This window comes from Rhamphochromis longiceps, linkage group LG12, assembly GCF_057381845.1.
Source record: "Rhamphochromis longiceps isolate RC_006_pf linkage group LG12, R_longiceps_female_GT1.1, whole genome shotgun sequence".
NCBI classification, from domain to species: Eukaryota; Metazoa; Chordata; class Actinopteri; order Cichliformes; family Cichlidae; genus Rhamphochromis; species Rhamphochromis longiceps.
The window spans coordinates 10,114,481-10,132,461 of record NC_140568.1 but is presented as its reverse complement, the minus strand read 5'-3'; the positions used below and the strand labels follow the sequence as shown (position 1 = coordinate 10,132,461).

General features: G+C 45.6%; 1 protein-coding gene across 1 annotated transcript; it reads right to left on the bottom strand.

Moving 5' to 3' along the window:
* Positions 1-11,436: 11,436 nt before the first annotated feature.
* Positions 11,437-12,069, bottom strand: LOC146656910 (general transcription factor II-I repeat domain-containing protein 2A-like). The gene has a single exon (XM_085425932.1). It carries the CDS (start codon positions 12,067-12,069, stop codon positions 11,437-11,439), a length of 633 nt encoding a protein of 210 aa, XP_085282058.1.
* Positions 12,070-17,981: the final 5,912 nt, after the last annotated feature.

Below are 17,981 nucleotides of genomic sequence, written 5' to 3'. Positions count from 1 at the left end.
TTGTAAAGGAACCCTATTTTTTTAATGGTAAGGTGTGTGTGTGTGTGTGTGTGTGTGTGTGTGTGTGTGTGTGTTTTGTACTCAGATTAGGTTTGAAGTGTCTGTGTGGTGCAGCTGGTCTGGTCTGTCTCTGTACAGTCGAGGCTGCACCCACCTATAAAAGGTGGAGGCTCACCAGGACATGCACACCTCACAAGTTCCCGGCTCTCTCGACTCTGTTGAAGACGGGTTTCTTGGAGAAGGGGAGGGCAGTGAGGCACAGTCCCCCGTCCCCCGACGCCCCTCGCGATGCCCCTCCGTCTTCGACTAACCCTCTGCATAGGAGCCGTGAGAGCCAGGAACTTGTGAGTTTTGTATGTCCACTCAGGCATCCTTCATACCTGGTCTGTAGGAAGTTCCTGTCAGAAGGAGGGGGCACCGCGAGGGCGTCGAGGGGCGGAAGGCGGTGCCTTAGTGCCTTCCTCCTTCTGACATTGTAAAGGAACCCTATTCTTTTTTTAATGGTGAGATGTATGTTTGTGTCTGTGTGTGTGTGTGTCTGTGTCTGTATGTATGTATGTATGTATGTATGTATGTATGTATGTATGTATGTATGTATGTATGTATGTATGTATGTATGTATGTGTTTTTTGTACTCAGATTAGGTTTGAAGTGTCTGTGTGGTGCAGCTGGTCTGGTCTGTCTCTGTACAGTCGAGGCTGCACCCACCTATAAAAGGTGGAGGCTCACCAGGACATGCACACCTCACAAGTTCCCGGCTCTCTCGACTCTGTTGAAGACGGGTTTCTTGGAGAAGGGGAGGGCAGTGAGGCACAGTCCCCCGTCCCCCGACGCCCCTCGCGATGCCCCTCCGTCTTCGACTAACCCTCTGCATAGGAGCCGTGAGAGCCAGGAACTTGTGAGTTTTGTATGTCCACTCAGGCATCCTTCATACCTGGTCTGTAGGAAGTTCCTGTCAGAAGGAGGGGGCACCGCGAGGGCGTCGAGGGGCGGAAGGCGGTGCCTTAGTGCCTTCCTCCTTCTGACATTGTAAAGGAACCCAGTTTTTTTAATGGTAAGATGTTTGTGTCTGTGTGTGTGTGTGTGTGTGTGTCTGTGTGTATGTATGTATGTATGTATGTATGTATGTATGTATGTATGTATGTATGTGTTTTTTGTCCTCAGATTAGGTTTGAAGTGTCTGTGTGGTGCAGCTGGTCTGGTCTGTCTCTGTACAGTCGAGGCTGCACCCACCTATAAAAGGTGGAGGCTCACCAGGACATGCACACCTCACAAGTTCCCGGCTCTCTCGACTCTGTTGAAGACGGATTTCTTGGAGAAGGGGAGGGCAGTGAGGCACAGTCCCCCGTCCCCCGACGCCCCTCGCGATGCCCCTCCGTCTTCGACTAACCCTCTGCATAGGAGCCGTGAGAGCCAGGAACTTGTGAGTTTTGTATGTCCACTCAGGCATCCTTCATACCTGGTCTGTAGGAAGTTCCTGTCAGAAGGAGGGGGCACCGCGAGGGCGTCGAGGGGCGGAAGGCGGTGCCTTAGTGCCTTCCTCCTTCTGACATTGTAAAGGAACCCTATTTTTTTAATGGTAAGGTGTGTGTGTGTGTGTGTGTGTGTGTGTGTGTGTGTGTGTGTGTGTGTGTGTGTGTGTGTTTTGTACTCAGATTAGGTTTGAAGTGTCTGTGTGGTGCAGCTGGTCTGGTCTGTCTCTGTACAGTCGAGGCTGCACCCACCTATAAAAGGTGGAGGCTCACCAGGACATGCACACCTCACAAGTTCCCGGCTCTCTCGACTCTGTTGAAGACGGGTTTCTTGGAGAAGGGGAGGGCAGTGAGGCACAGTCCCCCGTCCCCCGACGCCCCTCGCGATGCCCCTCCGTCTTCGACTAACCCTCTGCATAGGAGCCGTGAGAGCCAGGAACTTGTGAGTTTTGTATGTCCACTCAGGCATCCTTCATACCTGGTCTGTAGGAAGTTCCTGTCAGAAGGAGGGGGCACCGCGAGGGCGTCGAGGGGCGGAAGGCGGTGCCTTAGTGCCTTCCTCCTTCTGACATTGTAAAGGAACCCTATTTTTTTTAATGGTGAGATGTATGTGTGTGTGTGTGTGTGTGTGTCTGTGTGTATGTATGTATGTATGTATGTATGTATGTGTTTTTTGTCCTCAGATTAGGTTTGAAGTGTCTGTGTGGTGCAGCTGGTCTGGTCTGTCTCTGTACAGTCGAGGCTGCACCCACCTATAAAAGGTGGAGGCTCACCAGGACATGCACACCTCACAAGTTCCCGGCTCTCTCGACTCTGTTGAAGACGGATTTCTTGGAGAAGGGGAGGGCAGTGAGGCACAGTCCCCCGTCCCCCGACGCCCCTCGCGATGCCCCTCCGTCTTCGACTAACCCTCTGCATAGGAGCCGTGAGAGCCAGGAACTTGTGAGTTTTGTATGTCCACTCAGGCATCCTTCATACCTGGTCTGTAGGAATTTCCTGTCAGAAGGAGGGGGCACCGCGAGGGCGTCGAGGGGCGGAAGGCGGTGCCTTAGTGCCTTCCTCCTTCTGACATTGTAAAGGAACCCTATTTTTTTAATGGTAAGGTGTGTGTGTGTGTGTGTGTGTGTGTTTTGTACTCAGATTAGGTTTGAAGTGTCTGTGTGGTGCAGCTGGTCTGGTCTGTCTCTGTACAGTCGAGGCTGCACCCACCTATAAAAGGTGGAGGCTCACCAGGACATGCACACCTCACAAGTTCCCGGCTCTCTCGACTCTGTTGAAGACGGGTTTCTTGGAGAAGGGGAGGGCAGTGAGGCACAGTCCCCCGTCCCCCGACGCCCCTCGCGATGCCCCTCCGTCTTCGACTAACCCTCTGCATAGGAGCCGTGAGAGCCAGGAACTTGTGAGTTTTGTATGTCCACTCAGGCATCCTTCATACCTGGTCTGTAGGAAGTTCCTGTCAGAAGGAGGGGGCACCGCGAGGGCGTCGAGGGGCGGAAGGCGGTGCCTTAGTGCCTTCCTCCTTCTGACATTGTAAAGGAACCCTATTTTTTTTAATGGTAAGATGTTTGTGTCTGTGTGTGTGTGTGTGTGTGTCTGTGTCTGTGTGTATGTATGTATGTATGTGTTTTTTGTCCTCATATTAGGTTTGAAGTGTCTGTGTGGTGCAGCTGGTCTGGTCTGTCTCTGTACAGTCGAGGCTGCACCCACCTATAAAAGGTGGAGGCTCACCAGGACATGCACACCTCACAAGTTCCCGGCTCTCTCGACTCTGTTGAAGACGGGTTTCTTGGAGAAGGGGAGGGCAGTGAGGCACAGTCCCCCGTCCCCCGACGCCCCTCGCGATGCCCCTCCGTCTTCGACTAACCCTCTGCATAGGAGCCGTGAGAGCCAGGAACTTGTGAGTTTTGTATGTCCACTCAGGCATCCTTCATACCTGGTCTGTAGGAAGTTCCTGTCAGAAGGAGGGGGCACCGCGAGGGCGTCGAGGGGCGGAAGGCGGTGCCTTAGTGCCTTCCTCCTTCTGACATTGTAAAGGAACCCTATTTTTTTAATGGTAAGATGTTTGTGTCTGTGTGTGTGTGTGTGTCTGTGTCTGTGTGTATGTATGTATGTATGTATGTGTTTTTTGTCCTCAGATTAGGTTTGAAGTGTCTGTGTGGTGCAGCTGGTCTGGTCTGTCTCTGTACAGTCGAGGCTGCACCCACCTATAAAAGGTGGAGGCTCACCAGGACATGCACACCTCACAAGTTCCCGGCTCTCTCGACTCTGTTGAAGACGGGTTTCTTGGAGAAGGGGAGGGCAGTGAGGCACAGTCCCCCGTCCCCCGACGCCCCTCGCGATGCCCCTCCGTCTTCGACTAACCCTCTGCATAGGAGCCGTGAGAGCCAGGAACTTGTGAGTTTTGTATGTCCACTCAGGCATCCTTCATACCTGGTCTGTAGGAAGTTCCTGTCAGAAGGAGGGGGCACCGCGAGGGCGTCGAGGGGCGGAAGGCGGTGCCTTAGTGCCTTCCTCCTTCTGACATTGTAAAGGAACCCTATTTTTTTAATGGTAAGATGTTTGTGTCTGTGTGTGTGTGTGTGTGTGTGTGTGTGTGTGTGTGTGTGTGTGTGTGTGTGTGTGTGTGTGTCTGTGTGTGTGTCTGTGTGTGTGTCTGTGTGTATGTATGTATGTGTTTTTTGTCCTCAGATTAGGTTTGAAGTGTCTGTGTGGTGCAGCTGGTCTGGTCTGTCTCTGTACAGTCGAGGCTGCACCCACCTATAAAAGGTGGAGGCTCACCAGGACATGCACACCTCACAAGTTCCCGGCTCTCTCGACTCTGTTGAAGACGGATTTCTTGGAGAAGGGGAGGGCAGTGAGGCACAGTCCCCCGTCCCCCGACGCCCCTCGCGATGCCCCTCCGTCTTCGACTAACCCTCTGCATAGGAGCCGTGAGAGCCAGGAACTTGTGAGTTTTGTATGTCCACTCAGGCATCCTTCATACCTGGTCTGTAGGAAGTTCCTGTCAGAAGGAGGGGGCACCGCGAGGGCGTCGAGGGGCGGAAGGCGGTGCCTTAGTGCCTTCCTCCTTCTGACATTGTAAAGGAACCCTATTTTTTTAATGGTAAGGTGTGTGTGTGTGTGTGTGTGTGTGTGTGTGTGTGTGTGTGTGTGTGTGTGTGTGTGTGTGTGTGTGTTTTGTACTCAGATTAGGTTTGAAGTGTCTGTGTGGTGCAGCTGGTCTGGTCTGTCTCTGTACAGTCGAGGCTGCACCCACCTATAAAAGGTGGAGGCTCACCAGGACATGCACACCTCACAAGTTCCCGGCTCTCTCGACTCTGTTGAAGACGGGTTTCTTGGAGAAGGGGAGGGCAGTGAGGCACAGTCCCCCGTCCCCCGACGCCCCTCGCGATGCCCCTCCGTCTTCGACTAACCCTCTGCATAGGAGCCGTGAGAGCCAGGAACTTGTGAGTTTTGTATGTCCACTCAGGCATCCTTCATACCTGGTCTGTAGGAAGTTCCTGTCAGAAGGAGGGGGCACCGCGAGGGCGTCGAGGGGCGGAAGGCGGTGCCTTAGTGCCTTCCTCCTTCTGACATTGTAAAGGAACCCTATTTTTTTAATGGTAAGGTGTGTGTGTGTGTGTGTGTGTGTGTGTGTGTGTGTGTGTTTTGTACTCAGATTAGGTTTGAAGTGTCTGTGTGGTGCAGCTGGTCTGGTCTGTCTCTGTACAGTCGAGGCTGCACCCACCTATAAAAGGTGGAGGCTCACCAGGACATGCACACCTCACAAGTTCCCGGCTCTCTCGACTCTGTTGAAGACGGGTTTCTTGGAGAAGGGGAGGGCAGTGAGGCACAGTCCCCCGTCCCCCGACGCCCCTCGCGATGCCCCTCCGTCTTCGACTAACCCTCTGCATAGGAGCCGTGAGAGCCAGGAACTTGTGAGTTTTGTATGTCCACTCAGGCATCCTTCATACCTGGTCTGTAGGAAGTTCCTGTCAGAAGGAGGGGGCACCGCGAGGGCGTCGAGGGGCGGAAGGCGGTGCCTTAGTGCCTTCCTCCTTCTGACATTGTAAAGGAACCCTATTTTTTTAATGGTAAGGTGTGTGTGTGTGTGTGTGTGTGTGTGTGTGTGTGTGTGTGTGTGTGTGTGTTTTGTACTCAGATTAGGTTTGAAGTGTCTGTGTGGTGCAGCTGGTCTGGTCTGTCTCTGTACAGTCGAGGCTGCACCCACCTATAAAAGGTGGAGGCTCACCAGGACATGCACACCTCACAAGTTCCCGGCTCTCTCGACTCTGTTGAAGACGGGTTTCTTGGAGAAGGGGAGGGCAGTGAGGCACAGTCCCCCGTCCCCCGACGCCCCTCGCGATGCCCCTCCGTCTTCGACTAACCCTCTGCATAGGAGCCGTGAGAGCCAGGAACTTGTGAGTTTTGTATGTCCACTCAGGCATCCTTCATACCTGGTCTGTAGGAAGTTCCTGTCAGAAGGAGGGGGCACCGCGAGGGCGTCGAGGGGCGGAAGGCGGTGCCTTAGTGCCTTCCTCCTTCTGACATTGTAAAGGAACCCTATTTTTTTAATGGTAAGATGTTTGTGTCTGTGTGTGTGTCTGTGTCTGTGTCTGTGTGTATGTATGTATGTATGTATGTGTTTTTTGTCCTCATATTAGGTTTGAAGTGTCTGTGTGGTGCAGCTGGTCTGGTCTGTCTCTGTACAGTCGAGGCTGCACCCACCTATAAAAGGTGGAGGCTCGCCAGGACATGCACACCTCACAAGTTCCCGGCTCTCTCGACTCTGTTGAAGACGGGTTTCTTGGAGAAGGGGAGGGCAGTGAGGCACAGTCCCCCGTCCCCCGACGCCCCTCGCGATGCCCCTCCGTCTTCGACTAACCCTCTGCATAGGAGCCGTGAGAGCCAGGAACTTGTGAGTTTTGTATGTCCACTCAGGCATCCTTCATACCTGGTCTGTAGGAAGTTCCTGTCAGAAGGAGGGGGCACCGCGAGGGCGTCGAGGGGCGGAAGGCGGTGCCTTAGTGCCTTCCTCCTTCTGACATTGTAAAGGAACCCTATTTTTTTAATGGTAAGATGTTTGTGTCTGTGTGTGTGTGTGTGTGTCTGTGTCTGTGTCTGTGTGTATGTATGTATGTATGTATGTGTTTTTTGTCCTCATATTAGGTTTGAAGTGTCTGTGTGGTGCAGCTGGTCTGGTCTGTCTCTGTACAGTCGAGGCTGCACCCACCTATAAAAGGTGGAGGCTCGCCAGGACATGCACACCTCACAAGTTCCCGGCTCTCTCGACTCTGTTGAAGACGGGTTTCTTGGAGAAGGGGAGGGCAGTGAGGCACAGTCCCCCGTCCCCCGACGCCCCTCGCGATGCCCCTCCGTCTTCGACTAACCCTCTGCATAGGAGCCGTGAGAGCCAGGAACTTGTGAGTTTTGTATGTCCACTCAGGCATCCTTCATACCTGGTCTGTAGGAAGTTCCTGTCAGAAGGAGGGGGCACCGCGAGGGCGTCGAGGGGCGGAAGGCGGTGCCTTAGTGCCTTCCTCCTTCTGACATTGTAAAGGAACCCTATTTTTTTTTTAATGGTAAGATGTGTGTGTGTGTGTGTGTGTGTGTGTGTGTGTGTGTGTGTGTGTGTGTGTGTGTGTGTGTGTGTGTGTGTGTGTGTGTTTTGTACTCAGATTAGGTTTGAAGTGTCTGTGTGGTGCAGCTGGTCTGGTCTGTCTCTGTACAGTCGAGGCTGCACCCACCTATAAAAGGTGGAGGCTCATCAGGACATGCACACCTCACAAGTTCCTGGCTCTCTCGACTCTGTTGAAGACGGGTTTCTTGGAGAAGGGGAGGGCAGTGAGGCACAGTCCCCCGTCCCCCGACGCCCCTCGCGATGCCCCTCCGTCTTCGACTAACCCTCTGCATAGGAGCCGTGAGAGCCAGGAACTTGTGAGTTTTGTATGTCCACTCAGGCATCCTTCATACCTGGTCTGTAGGAAGCTCCTGTCAGAAGGAGGATGGACAGTGAACATTTTAAGCCCACTCGGCAGCGACAGATGGCCACCCCTTCCTGAGCCTGGTTCTGTCGGAGGTTTCTCCCCTTTAAAAGGGAGTTTTTCCTCCCCACCGTCGCCAAGTGCTTGCTCATAGGGGATTTTTTGGGCTTTTTTTTTTAAAAACCAACCGCTGATAAGTTCACTGGCATCAAGTTTAGGACTCTGCAAATATTTAAATGGATAATTCGTCATCAAGTGAGGAATGATCCATTTAAAGAGTCACATATATTTGTATATAAATATGATTTGTTGGACAATAAGACAAATCATAGACTAATTTGGACAATTGGGAAAAATTAAATAAATAAAAAAATTGGATAAAATGCATGTGTCATTGTTTCATATTGATTTCAAATAACATACCATTTGATTTCAACATATTTTTGTTACACTTGCAGTGGTGTTATTTTGTTATGATCCTGTTCATTTTAAATATAAATATAAATCATCTAAATAGAAATGGAAAACTAGAAAAATTAAAAATATAGCTTTACTAATCTGAAAGTTATTTGTCATTGGATCCATCATTCCCACAGTGGAAACACATTATTTCATATTATGTTCAATTCAGTAGTTAAAAGTATAAAATTTAATAATGTCTATTTTTAGTTTACTTTGTTAATAAACACATTTTTTAGTATTTTAGAAACTAACATCATACATATCCAAATATGAAGCAATGTTTTAACTGCCATTTACATACAGACCTGTGGCCAACTTTATAAACCATTTTGAATTTTTTCCAGCTGAGGCGTTCAAAATAGATATACAGGGAGTGCAGAATTATTAGGCAAGTTGTATTTTTGAGGAATAATGTTATTATTGAACAACAACCATGTTCTCAATGAACCCAAAAAACTCATTAATATCAAAGCTGAATGTTTTTGGAAGTAGTTTTTAGTTTGTTTTTACTTTTAGCTATTTTAGGGGGATATCTGTGTGTGCAGGTGACTATTACTGTGCATAATTATTAGGCAACTTAACAAAAAACAAATATATACCCATTTCAATTATTTATTTTTACCAGTGAAACCAATATAACATCTCCACATTCACAAATATACATTTCTGACATTCAAAAACAAAACAAAAACAAATCAGCGACCAATATAGCCACCTTTCTTTGCAAGGACACTCAAAAGCCTGCCATCCATGGATTCTGTCAGTGTTTGGATCTGTTCACCATCAACATTGCGTGCAGCAGCAACCACAGCCTCCCAGACACTGTTCAGAGAGGTGTACTGTTTTCCCTCCTTGTAAATCTCACATTTGATGATGGACCACAGGTTCTCAATGGGGTCCAGATCAGGTGAACAAGGTGGCCATGTCATTTGTTTTTCTTCTTTTATACCCTTTCTTGCCAGCCACGCTGTGGAGTACTTGGACGCGTGTGATGGAGCATTGTCCTGCATGAAAATCATGTTTTTCTTGAAGGATGCAGACTTCTTCCTGTACCACTGCTTGAAGAAGGTGTCTTCCAGGAACTGGCAGTAGGACTGGGAGTTGAGCTTGACTCCATCCTCAACCCGAAAAGGCCCCACAAGCTCATCTTTGATGATACCAGCCCAAACCAGTACTCCACCTCCACCTTGCTGGTGTCTGAGTCAGACTGGAGCTCTCTGCCCTTTACCAATCCAGCCACGGGCCCATCCATCTGGCCCATCAAGACTCACTCTCATTTCATCAGTCCATAAAACCTTAGAAAAACCAGTCTTGAGATATTTCTTGGCCCAGTCTTGACGTTTCAGCTTGTGTGTCTTGTTCAGTGGTGGTCGTCTTTCAGCCTTTCTTACCTTGGCCATGTCTCTGAGTATTGCACACCTTGTGCTTTTGGGCACTCCAGTGATGTTGCAGCTCTGAAATATGGCCAAACTGGTGGCAAGTGGCATCTTGGCAGCTGCACGCTTGACTTTTCTCAGTTCATGGGCAGTTATTTTGTGCCTTGGTTTTTCCACGCGCTTCTTGCGACCCTGTTGACTATTTTGAATGAAACGCTTGATTGTTCGATGATCACGCTTCAGAAGCTTTGCAATTTTGAGACTGCTGCATCCCTCTGCAAGATATCTCACTATTTTTGACTATTTATGGCACCAAAACCAATGCCACTTTCAGCCTGTCAAGTCCTTCTTTTGACCCATTTTGCCAAAGGAAAGGACGTTGCCTAATAATTATGCACACCTGATATAGGGTGTTGATGTCATTAGACCACACCCCTTCTCATTACAGAGATGCACATCACCTAATATGCTTAATTGGTAGTAGGCTTTCGAGCCTATACAGCTTGGAGTAAGACAACATGCATGAAGAGGATGATGTGGACAAAATACTCATTTGCCTAATAATTCTGCACTCCCTGTACTTTTGATTGTCACAGTGTTATTTGGGCAGCTGCCTGCCTAATATAACATAACATCACCACAATATTTTACATTAAATGAGGAAATGTATCTTTGTTTCCTCAGCTAAGACTGCTTGGCTGCTGTAGCTTGTGTTTATGTTGAGAGTGACATCTGATTTAAAAGCAAGAAGCAAAAGCCACTGAGCACCATCAGGCAGCACAGAGGCAATGCTACAAATTTAAGGAACGAAGGTCAATTCTTTGTGTGTGTACATGCACAGAGCACATGTGCACACGGTTGTGCAGATTAACTCACAGATGTATATGACAACTCACGTTTGTGGCATTGACATTGTTTTCCAATCTTAAATGTAATACATACATTTCCGTCATTGGCCATAATTCTTGCAAGGAAGGGACTCAAAGGTCACAAGTTATTAAATCAAATTAATTAAACACACCATTAAAAGAAGTTCACTATTCACTCCTTAACACATTGAAAATAGTGACATCAAGGGAAAAACATGCAGTGCAGCACTATCAGATGCCAGTGACGGTTGGGCTCAGTGATGAATCAGGTGAGCTGGATTCATGGCTGAATCAAGACATAGGTTCCCCTGCTGTGGTCAGTGAGGGAAAAACAGTGGCGAAAAAAAACACGACGTTTCAAATGTGAAGTTCATATTAATACAGGTTTTGTTTCTAGGCAATTGTGCAGATGCAGGCTCTGGGCGGAGCCAGGAGTTTAACAGATTTAACATAATAACTACACTGATTTCATTTCCTAACACAGGATGACAAGACTGGGGCAACGATACTCGAGAGGAGAATTTCTGATACTTTCTGAGATATGATGTCACTAACCTTTTCTTTTAATTTCTAGCTCCAGGTGAATTGACACATGGGAGTGTGTCAAAAAGGGGGAAGATGAGTTTTAACATCAAACAATGGTTTTATGAATATTCTATGACTTTATTTGTGTGTTTAATAATTTAGGTATGGTAAAACTTAAGCTTGTAATGACCCAAAAGTTCCCAGACTTTTTTAGAGAACCAGTGAGAAGTTTAAAGCATGATTTGCATGTTTAAGCATTAATGATTGAAATAAACGGAATAGCGTTTAGAGCAGGGGTATTAAACTAAAATTTGAGGAGGTCCAGTTGGAGAAAATCTTCTCAAGCAGAGGTCCGGGACATCATAATGTCTAACTTATGTTATGATTGTGATAGAGAAGCAACCTTTTTTTTTTTTTTTTTTTTTAATTTATATCTGAACGTATGAACAATAGATTGTCAAATCAATGAAAATACAAGTTAAAACATTTCAACAAAATTTATTGTTAACACTGAAACACACAGTAGGCCTACATTAGAAATAGGGCTGCTGTTTAAAATGAATTAGAGAAAATAAATAAAATGGCTAAATTGTGCATCTTAAAACAAAGTGATTAATTTCAGAAAAAAAAAGTTTCCCTTTTTCTTTACATTTTACATCTCGACTAAACAGTCTCAATACATTTTCAACAGATAACATCAAAACATTTTAACAATTTTACAGTTTCTCTTTCTTTCCCCCTTATATTCCACGTCCCAACTTTCTGTTGTTCAGTGAGAGAACTGAGCTTTAGTTCGCTCTACTAGGATTTTAAATCTGGGCTGGAATGGTGTCAGGGCCATTCTCATACACATGTGTAGGTGCTCATTGGTGATCCTGGAACGATATTTAGTTTTTATTATGTTCATTGTGGAGAAAGCTGCCTCACAGCTGTATGTGGAGCCAAACATGGCAGGTTCAGTTCTTCCAAACTGCTCTTTCAGGGCCACATCTGCTTGGAGATCAATTAGTTGCATTTGAAGAGGCCCAGCATTTGCCCACTTGAAGTGCTGTGTGACTTCCTTTGAGAACCCTCTGACATCAGTGATGGCAAATGGGTTCTTTATGAACATGGTGAGCTGCTGTCCAAAGCTGAAGCTATCAAAACGTTTGCTGAAGTTTTCAATCAGCTTATCAACAAAGTCAACAAAAGAGGACACATCTCTCTGTCCCTGAGCCTGTTCCTTCACTGTTGGGAAGTGTGCATAGTCTCCTTGCAGGTCTTCTTTGAACACTTCAAGTTTCCTCTGAAAGCAGTGGACAGCTGTCATCAGTTCACAAATTGAATTGTCCTTGCCCTGCAGCTTCAAATTCAGTTCATTCAGGTGTGAAGTGATATCAACCAAAAAGGCCACAATATCCATGTTTTTCCCATCATTTAAAAAGAGAGAAAAGTTTGTTGCTTTTTGACTTTCCAGCTCTTCCAAGAAAGCTGCTACTTCACTTCTGATGGACCAAAATCGCTCCAATGCCCTGCCTTTGCTAAGCCATCTCACATTGTTGTGAAGCAGAAGATCATCAGCGTGTGCATCAACTTCTCTGAGAAATTCCCTGAGCATGCGATGCTGACAAGAAGAAGATGCCCTGAGAAAATTAATCATTTTCATCATTGTTTTCATCACCTCAGCATACTCGTCTGACAGGGTGGAGCATAACACTGACTGATGAATAATGCAATGATAAGAGATTAGCTCGGGATTGTCCTCTTTCATTCTTGCTACAGCTCCTTTCTCTCTCCCCATCATAGCAGGGGCTCCATCTGTGGTTATTGAAACCACTTGGTTTGGCTCTATTCCTCGCTTTGTTAACATTTCCTTAATGGCCAGGTAAATATCCTCTCCTCTTGTAGTGCTGTGAAGGGAAGTTACACCTAGCAGGTCTTCACAGAACTCTTTCTTATCATTGTTGAAGAACCTTACATAAACTAACAGCTGAGCATTGTCAGACACATCAGTGGACTCATCTACAGCCAAGCCTACACATGGTGTCTTATGAATAGCTTCTTCCAGCTGGGATAGCACATCCTGAGCTAATAATTCACTTCTCTTTGTGGCTGTTGATGCTGACATAGGTATTTGCTTTATTTTGTCATGAAGCTCTTCTTTTTGTTTACCCTCAAGTAATGTTTCTGCTACTGCACTCATGCACTCTTTGACAACACCTGCATCTGCAAAGGGCTTTTTGTGTTGACCTAAAATCCAAGCAACTCTGAGGGAACATTCATGAGCACGTTGTTGGGCGGTGAAAGAACTGGTTAAGATCCTTGTGGACTGATCATATTGGGCTCTGAGACTGCTAATTTTCTGGGACCTGAGTTCAGACTTGGGTGGGTATGATTGTTCAAAAGCTTTGTGCTTTGTCTCATAGTGGCGTTTGACATTGCCACTTTTAATCAGTGCCACGGTTTCTGAACATATGAGACACACTGGTTTGCTGCTTGCGGCCGGAAGAATGAACATATATGCGTCAGTCCATTCAGTCTTGAAAGTTCTATTTTCGGTGTCTACTTTTCTCTTTTTTGAAAGCGCCATAGTTGTTTTACCTCTTGTGACTCCCGCTCACGTCTTGTCTCACTGTATCGTTAATCGTCTCGCTTGTCATTCACCTCTCACCATGTCTTTCCTCTGTCTGTCTGTGTCTGCACTCAGCGTTGCGATCGCCTTGAATGCGCAGATGTGATTGGCTAAGTAGTGTCACGTGGGTGGCGTAACTCGCACACAATTGGTTAGTATGTTCCCTGGTCTAATACAATGTAAGGTTACCGCTTAAAATTGAATCGCCCCGTCAAAATTAAATATAATTTAATATTTTGTTAACTATAGGTCCGGGTCCATATAGGATGGCGACTGGGTCCGGATTCGGACCCCGGTCCGCCTGTTAGTGACCCCTGGTTTAGAGGATAAAATCCCTGTGTTCATGAGAAGCTGAGCATCGCACTGGAGAGGAAATCGTAGGACGGAAGGCTGAAAGAAACACATGATTTTTGTAAAAAGGTGGCAAAGATTAGAAGTAAAAATGGTTAATTTGTTTTTGATTTCTTTTACTAAAATAAGTGGTTATTTTTATTTTCATATACGCATTGCAAATGTGCTCATAATGAGTTGGCACTCAGTCTTTAGAAGGTCATAAGCTTCGTTCGGCGTGATGGACCGGACTGATATATTGCAGGTATTGACTTTGAGTGCAGAGGGCTAAATGCAAACACGCTTACACACACATAGATTATGATTAGAATAAGTCCCTGGGCCAGAGAGTCCTGAACATTCTGAATATTCTAAACCAATTTTGAATCACTCGAGGAACAATGAATAACAACATTAGATTATTAAGGCTAGGCAGAGAGGTGTTTTGGTTTTCTGTCTTACAGAGAAAGGAACAGACACCAGACGAGGTCACGGAGATATGAGGATCCTTCGCAGCAGAGATAGGCGTGGAGACTGCCGAGACGGCAACTGGGGCCAAGGGTCATGCAGTTTGGGCTCTAGCTAGTCACCTCAAAAGGATGGATCCCATAAACACAGCAATAACCATGAAGGGGTTGGCAAAAAACCAGGAACACCAGACCAACGAGGTTCGAGAGGCTCTTGGTAAAAAGGGGGACACGGCTGTGACCCCAGAATACACAGATCGTTGTTTGAAAATCGGGGCAGAATAATCCCCTGATCTGTGCAACGACTGAAGGGTGGTCTAACCCCTGAGGTCGAAGAAAGAAGAGCAGAGAATCACCCGACTGGAAGACACTGATAGCTGCAGCAATAAAGTAAAGGTTAAAAGCTCCTTGGACAGAGGTTCTAGTCTGAGTACGTTTGAAAGGTACAAGGTGGCACCAAAATGAGGTTGGGGAAACTGGAGCACCAAGATAAAGCTGTGGGAGAACTGGAGAGCGATGGGAGTGTCATCTGTAACTACTATTGTTGTTGTAATCATAGTTTTTCTTGCATCTGAACTGTGCAAACACAGAGGTCATCCAATATGGTCCACTCGTTAAACGGGGACACAGGGCCTCAGGACTAAGAAGAAGAAATGGACCTCGCAAACCTGGATTCTAGGGTGTAAGTGATCTCTTTTAAAAGAGATCAAAGGGGGACTGTGAGATTATTATATTATCTTATGCCACGTTATGCCCCTGATTAATGATTGTGAAATTATTATGTAGTTTTAGTTTGCATTATTCTCCTGAATTAGAAGAAGGTGATAACTATTACATTTGTTAAACTGATTTGTATTACATTAGGCTGCTGATTTATTGTGAATGAATGATATTGTTTTATGATGCATTATACTGCTGAGTTATAAGAAATACTGTTTTCAGAGAGTCAGGACCTTGCTTTTTCTGATAATAGAGGAGACAGAGAGCACATTCCACGGGAGCTTCACTCCCACCGTTGTTAAAGGTAGACGAAATAGGGACCCAAGGCCATAAGTCAGGCTCGCTTTTGATTAGAGTCCCAAACATGATAGCTTGAACCAAGTTTGAAGAATTAAGAGACCAATTGAGGAGATGAGTGTGGGAGGCGTAGTAGGGAAAGGTGTTTGTTTTTGTCTGATGTCTCAGAGGGTGTTGTCTCATTCCCTGGGCCAGAGGACGGCTAGAGAGGGAACGGTGACCCGGGCCCATGATGCCATTAATGGACATGGAAGCAGCTGAGTGGGCCGAGGAGTGACACAAGCAACGTATGGTGACCTCTTGTGGTCAAGAGGTCAAAAGCGGGAGTGTGGAGATCAGGGAAATATTTTACTGCTACTATTCATAACCATCATCATTACCATTACATTAATTATCATTTCATCAAAGCATTTATTCAATAGATTACACATGTTCTTAGTTAAGATTATTACACCTATCACAGAGAGCTGTCTGGTAAAAGGTTAGAAGCATCAACGGGCGGGGTGAGGCTGAGTGCGTTGGAGGTCGAGACACACACACACAAACAGTAGTTAGACTCATATTTAGGTAAGAGTTCAAATAATAGTTTGCAAAAGCTTGTGACTGCAAAATTGTGTCTGCCTAAGGGACAGTTTGTTCCAGGAGATAAGCGAGAGTTAGAAGATTAATAGGAAGCACCTGGCCTCGAGACGGAGAAGATGTCCTTTTAAATGTGTCCAAAGTCGTCAACAGAACATTTGTGGTTTTGAAACTTATGCATGTATTGTATCTGCTTGACGCATGAGGGGGCGTCATAAACGTAAACCCTGATGGTATAAACAACTGCTTGTGTATCATTGGGCGGAGATCGATGCTGTCTGTGGGCAGTGTTCATCTCCCCATGCGCGTGTTCATTAAAATCATTGTTTGACCGAAGCTCTTCTGGACCATTATTGTTTTGTGCTCACCCTCAATATTTGAACTCGTAACAAACAGCAATAACGGCAAAACATGTAATGGACGTGCTGGTCCACTAGACAACATCATGTTAATGTAATGCTTTGGGTCTCTTATGCAAAGTAAAGAGGCTGAAATAAGGTGTCCATGAGTATCAGTTTTCAACATTCAGTATTAAGAGCCAAAGACTGTACGGGTTGGGCCAGTCGTCAAGTCCTGGAGCAAAGTGAGCCTGCAAATCAATAAGATGCAAATCAGTTTATACCTTTCATATAATGTTTGAATTTGTTTATTCTGAGTTTTATTGTTCAGTTAGTTTCCACAGTTCATATATCATGTGTAATTTTTCATTAGTTTCAGTGTTTGTTTGTATTTTATTCTATTATTGATGGTTGTGTTGACAGATTTATCCAAATTTAAAGCTATAGATGTGAACTTCTGGTTCCTTTATTATTACCTGTATAATTAGTTTCAGTGTTTGTGAAGTGGGGAAGGAGGACCCAAAAGCAGGACTCGTACGATGGACAGTGCTCTTTATTTACAGTGGAGTAAATAAGACAACACAATAATCCCTTGAGCTCCCTCGACTCCTGTGTCATGTCTTCACCCAAAACTCTGTGCTCTCTGCTCCCATGGCTGCTGTCCACCTGTGCTCCACTCTCCTCCTCCTGGGAAAAAAAACAACAGAGGCAGCCGTCAGGACACCATGCCGCCTAATCAACAAAAAACAGTCCCAGTCTAAATAATCTAAAAGACCAACCACAGCTCCAGTGATGGCAACACACAGTTCTAGTGACCAACCCAGTGGGCGGCACTCGAGAAAAAGCAGTTCAGGTGGCCTGCATACATTTAGTATCAGGCTTTACAAAAAAAAGTATCAACTATGTTAGGATCCATGTTCATCATGTGTGATGTGTGTTTACATTTGAAGGTGTTTGTGGATTTGTCACCTCTCTTCAAGGTGTGGTTTGTGTTTGATGCTGAAAGAGATAAAGACTGCTGATTGGCTGAAGTAGGGTTCAGTAAAAATTGTTTGGTTGTTGGTTTGGGCACTGCTCAGGTCCACATTAAATAAACTGCTGCTCGTGTGTTTGTAGGTTCTCAGTCATCCAGGTCATGGTTGTCTAAGGAGCCTGGAAAGAAAGCGACTTTACTTCTTTAAGGTTCTGGATGATGTTTAACTTCTGATCCAAGAAGCTTCTTCAGTTGATGTGCTTCCTTTGCTCATTTTCCACCTCTGCACAGTTTCGTTTGATGACAATGTAGTGCAGTTCTCCCAAACATACAACAGAGGGCGCTATGCACATTCACTGAAGTGCAGAAAAATACAAGTGGGGGAGGAAACAAACAGCAGCATCAAGAGAGAAAACTGAAGTGTTCAAAGCGAGTTACTTTAGTCTCTTATTGTAATATTAATTGACATCTAAACATCACGTTGATGCTTCATGTTTGAGTTCCGTGTCCTTTTACTGCTCAGTTGGAAAATATTGATGCAATTTAAAAGACGAGGAGAAGAGTAATTTCTCTGTACTACTTCAAAAGTAATTTGAAAGCACTGCCTCATATGGAAAATGAATCATGATGAAATCCTGAAACAAATAGTGTTTGTGAATATGAAGAGTTTAGTTTTCATTTTGGTCTTAGAAGTATAAAAATGCAGGACTGAAGACAAGATGGAAATGATGTGTTATGAGAAATAAAACACATATGTCGCTATGTACTATAATTTTATTTTGTTTATTTTTTGTTCTTGTAGGTTTTTTGCTTTAGTGTAAATTTTGAAAGCACTGCTTTTAGTTTGAAAATTGGATTCAGTTTTTAGAGTTCGGACAAAACAATGGACGGTTTCAAGAAATGTATTTTATCAACAAAACTTATTTTGATGGTTACTGTATTTATTTTAATGCCCTCAGTGCACGGAGGCCAACAGCCTCCACGTAAACATTTCCACCC

What these genes read in the sequence shown, in the direction of transcription:
- LOC146656910 (XM_085425932.1), bottom strand. Translation starts at nt 12,069, where the DNA reads ATGGATATTGTGGCCTTTTTGGTTGATATCACTTCACACCTGAATGAA.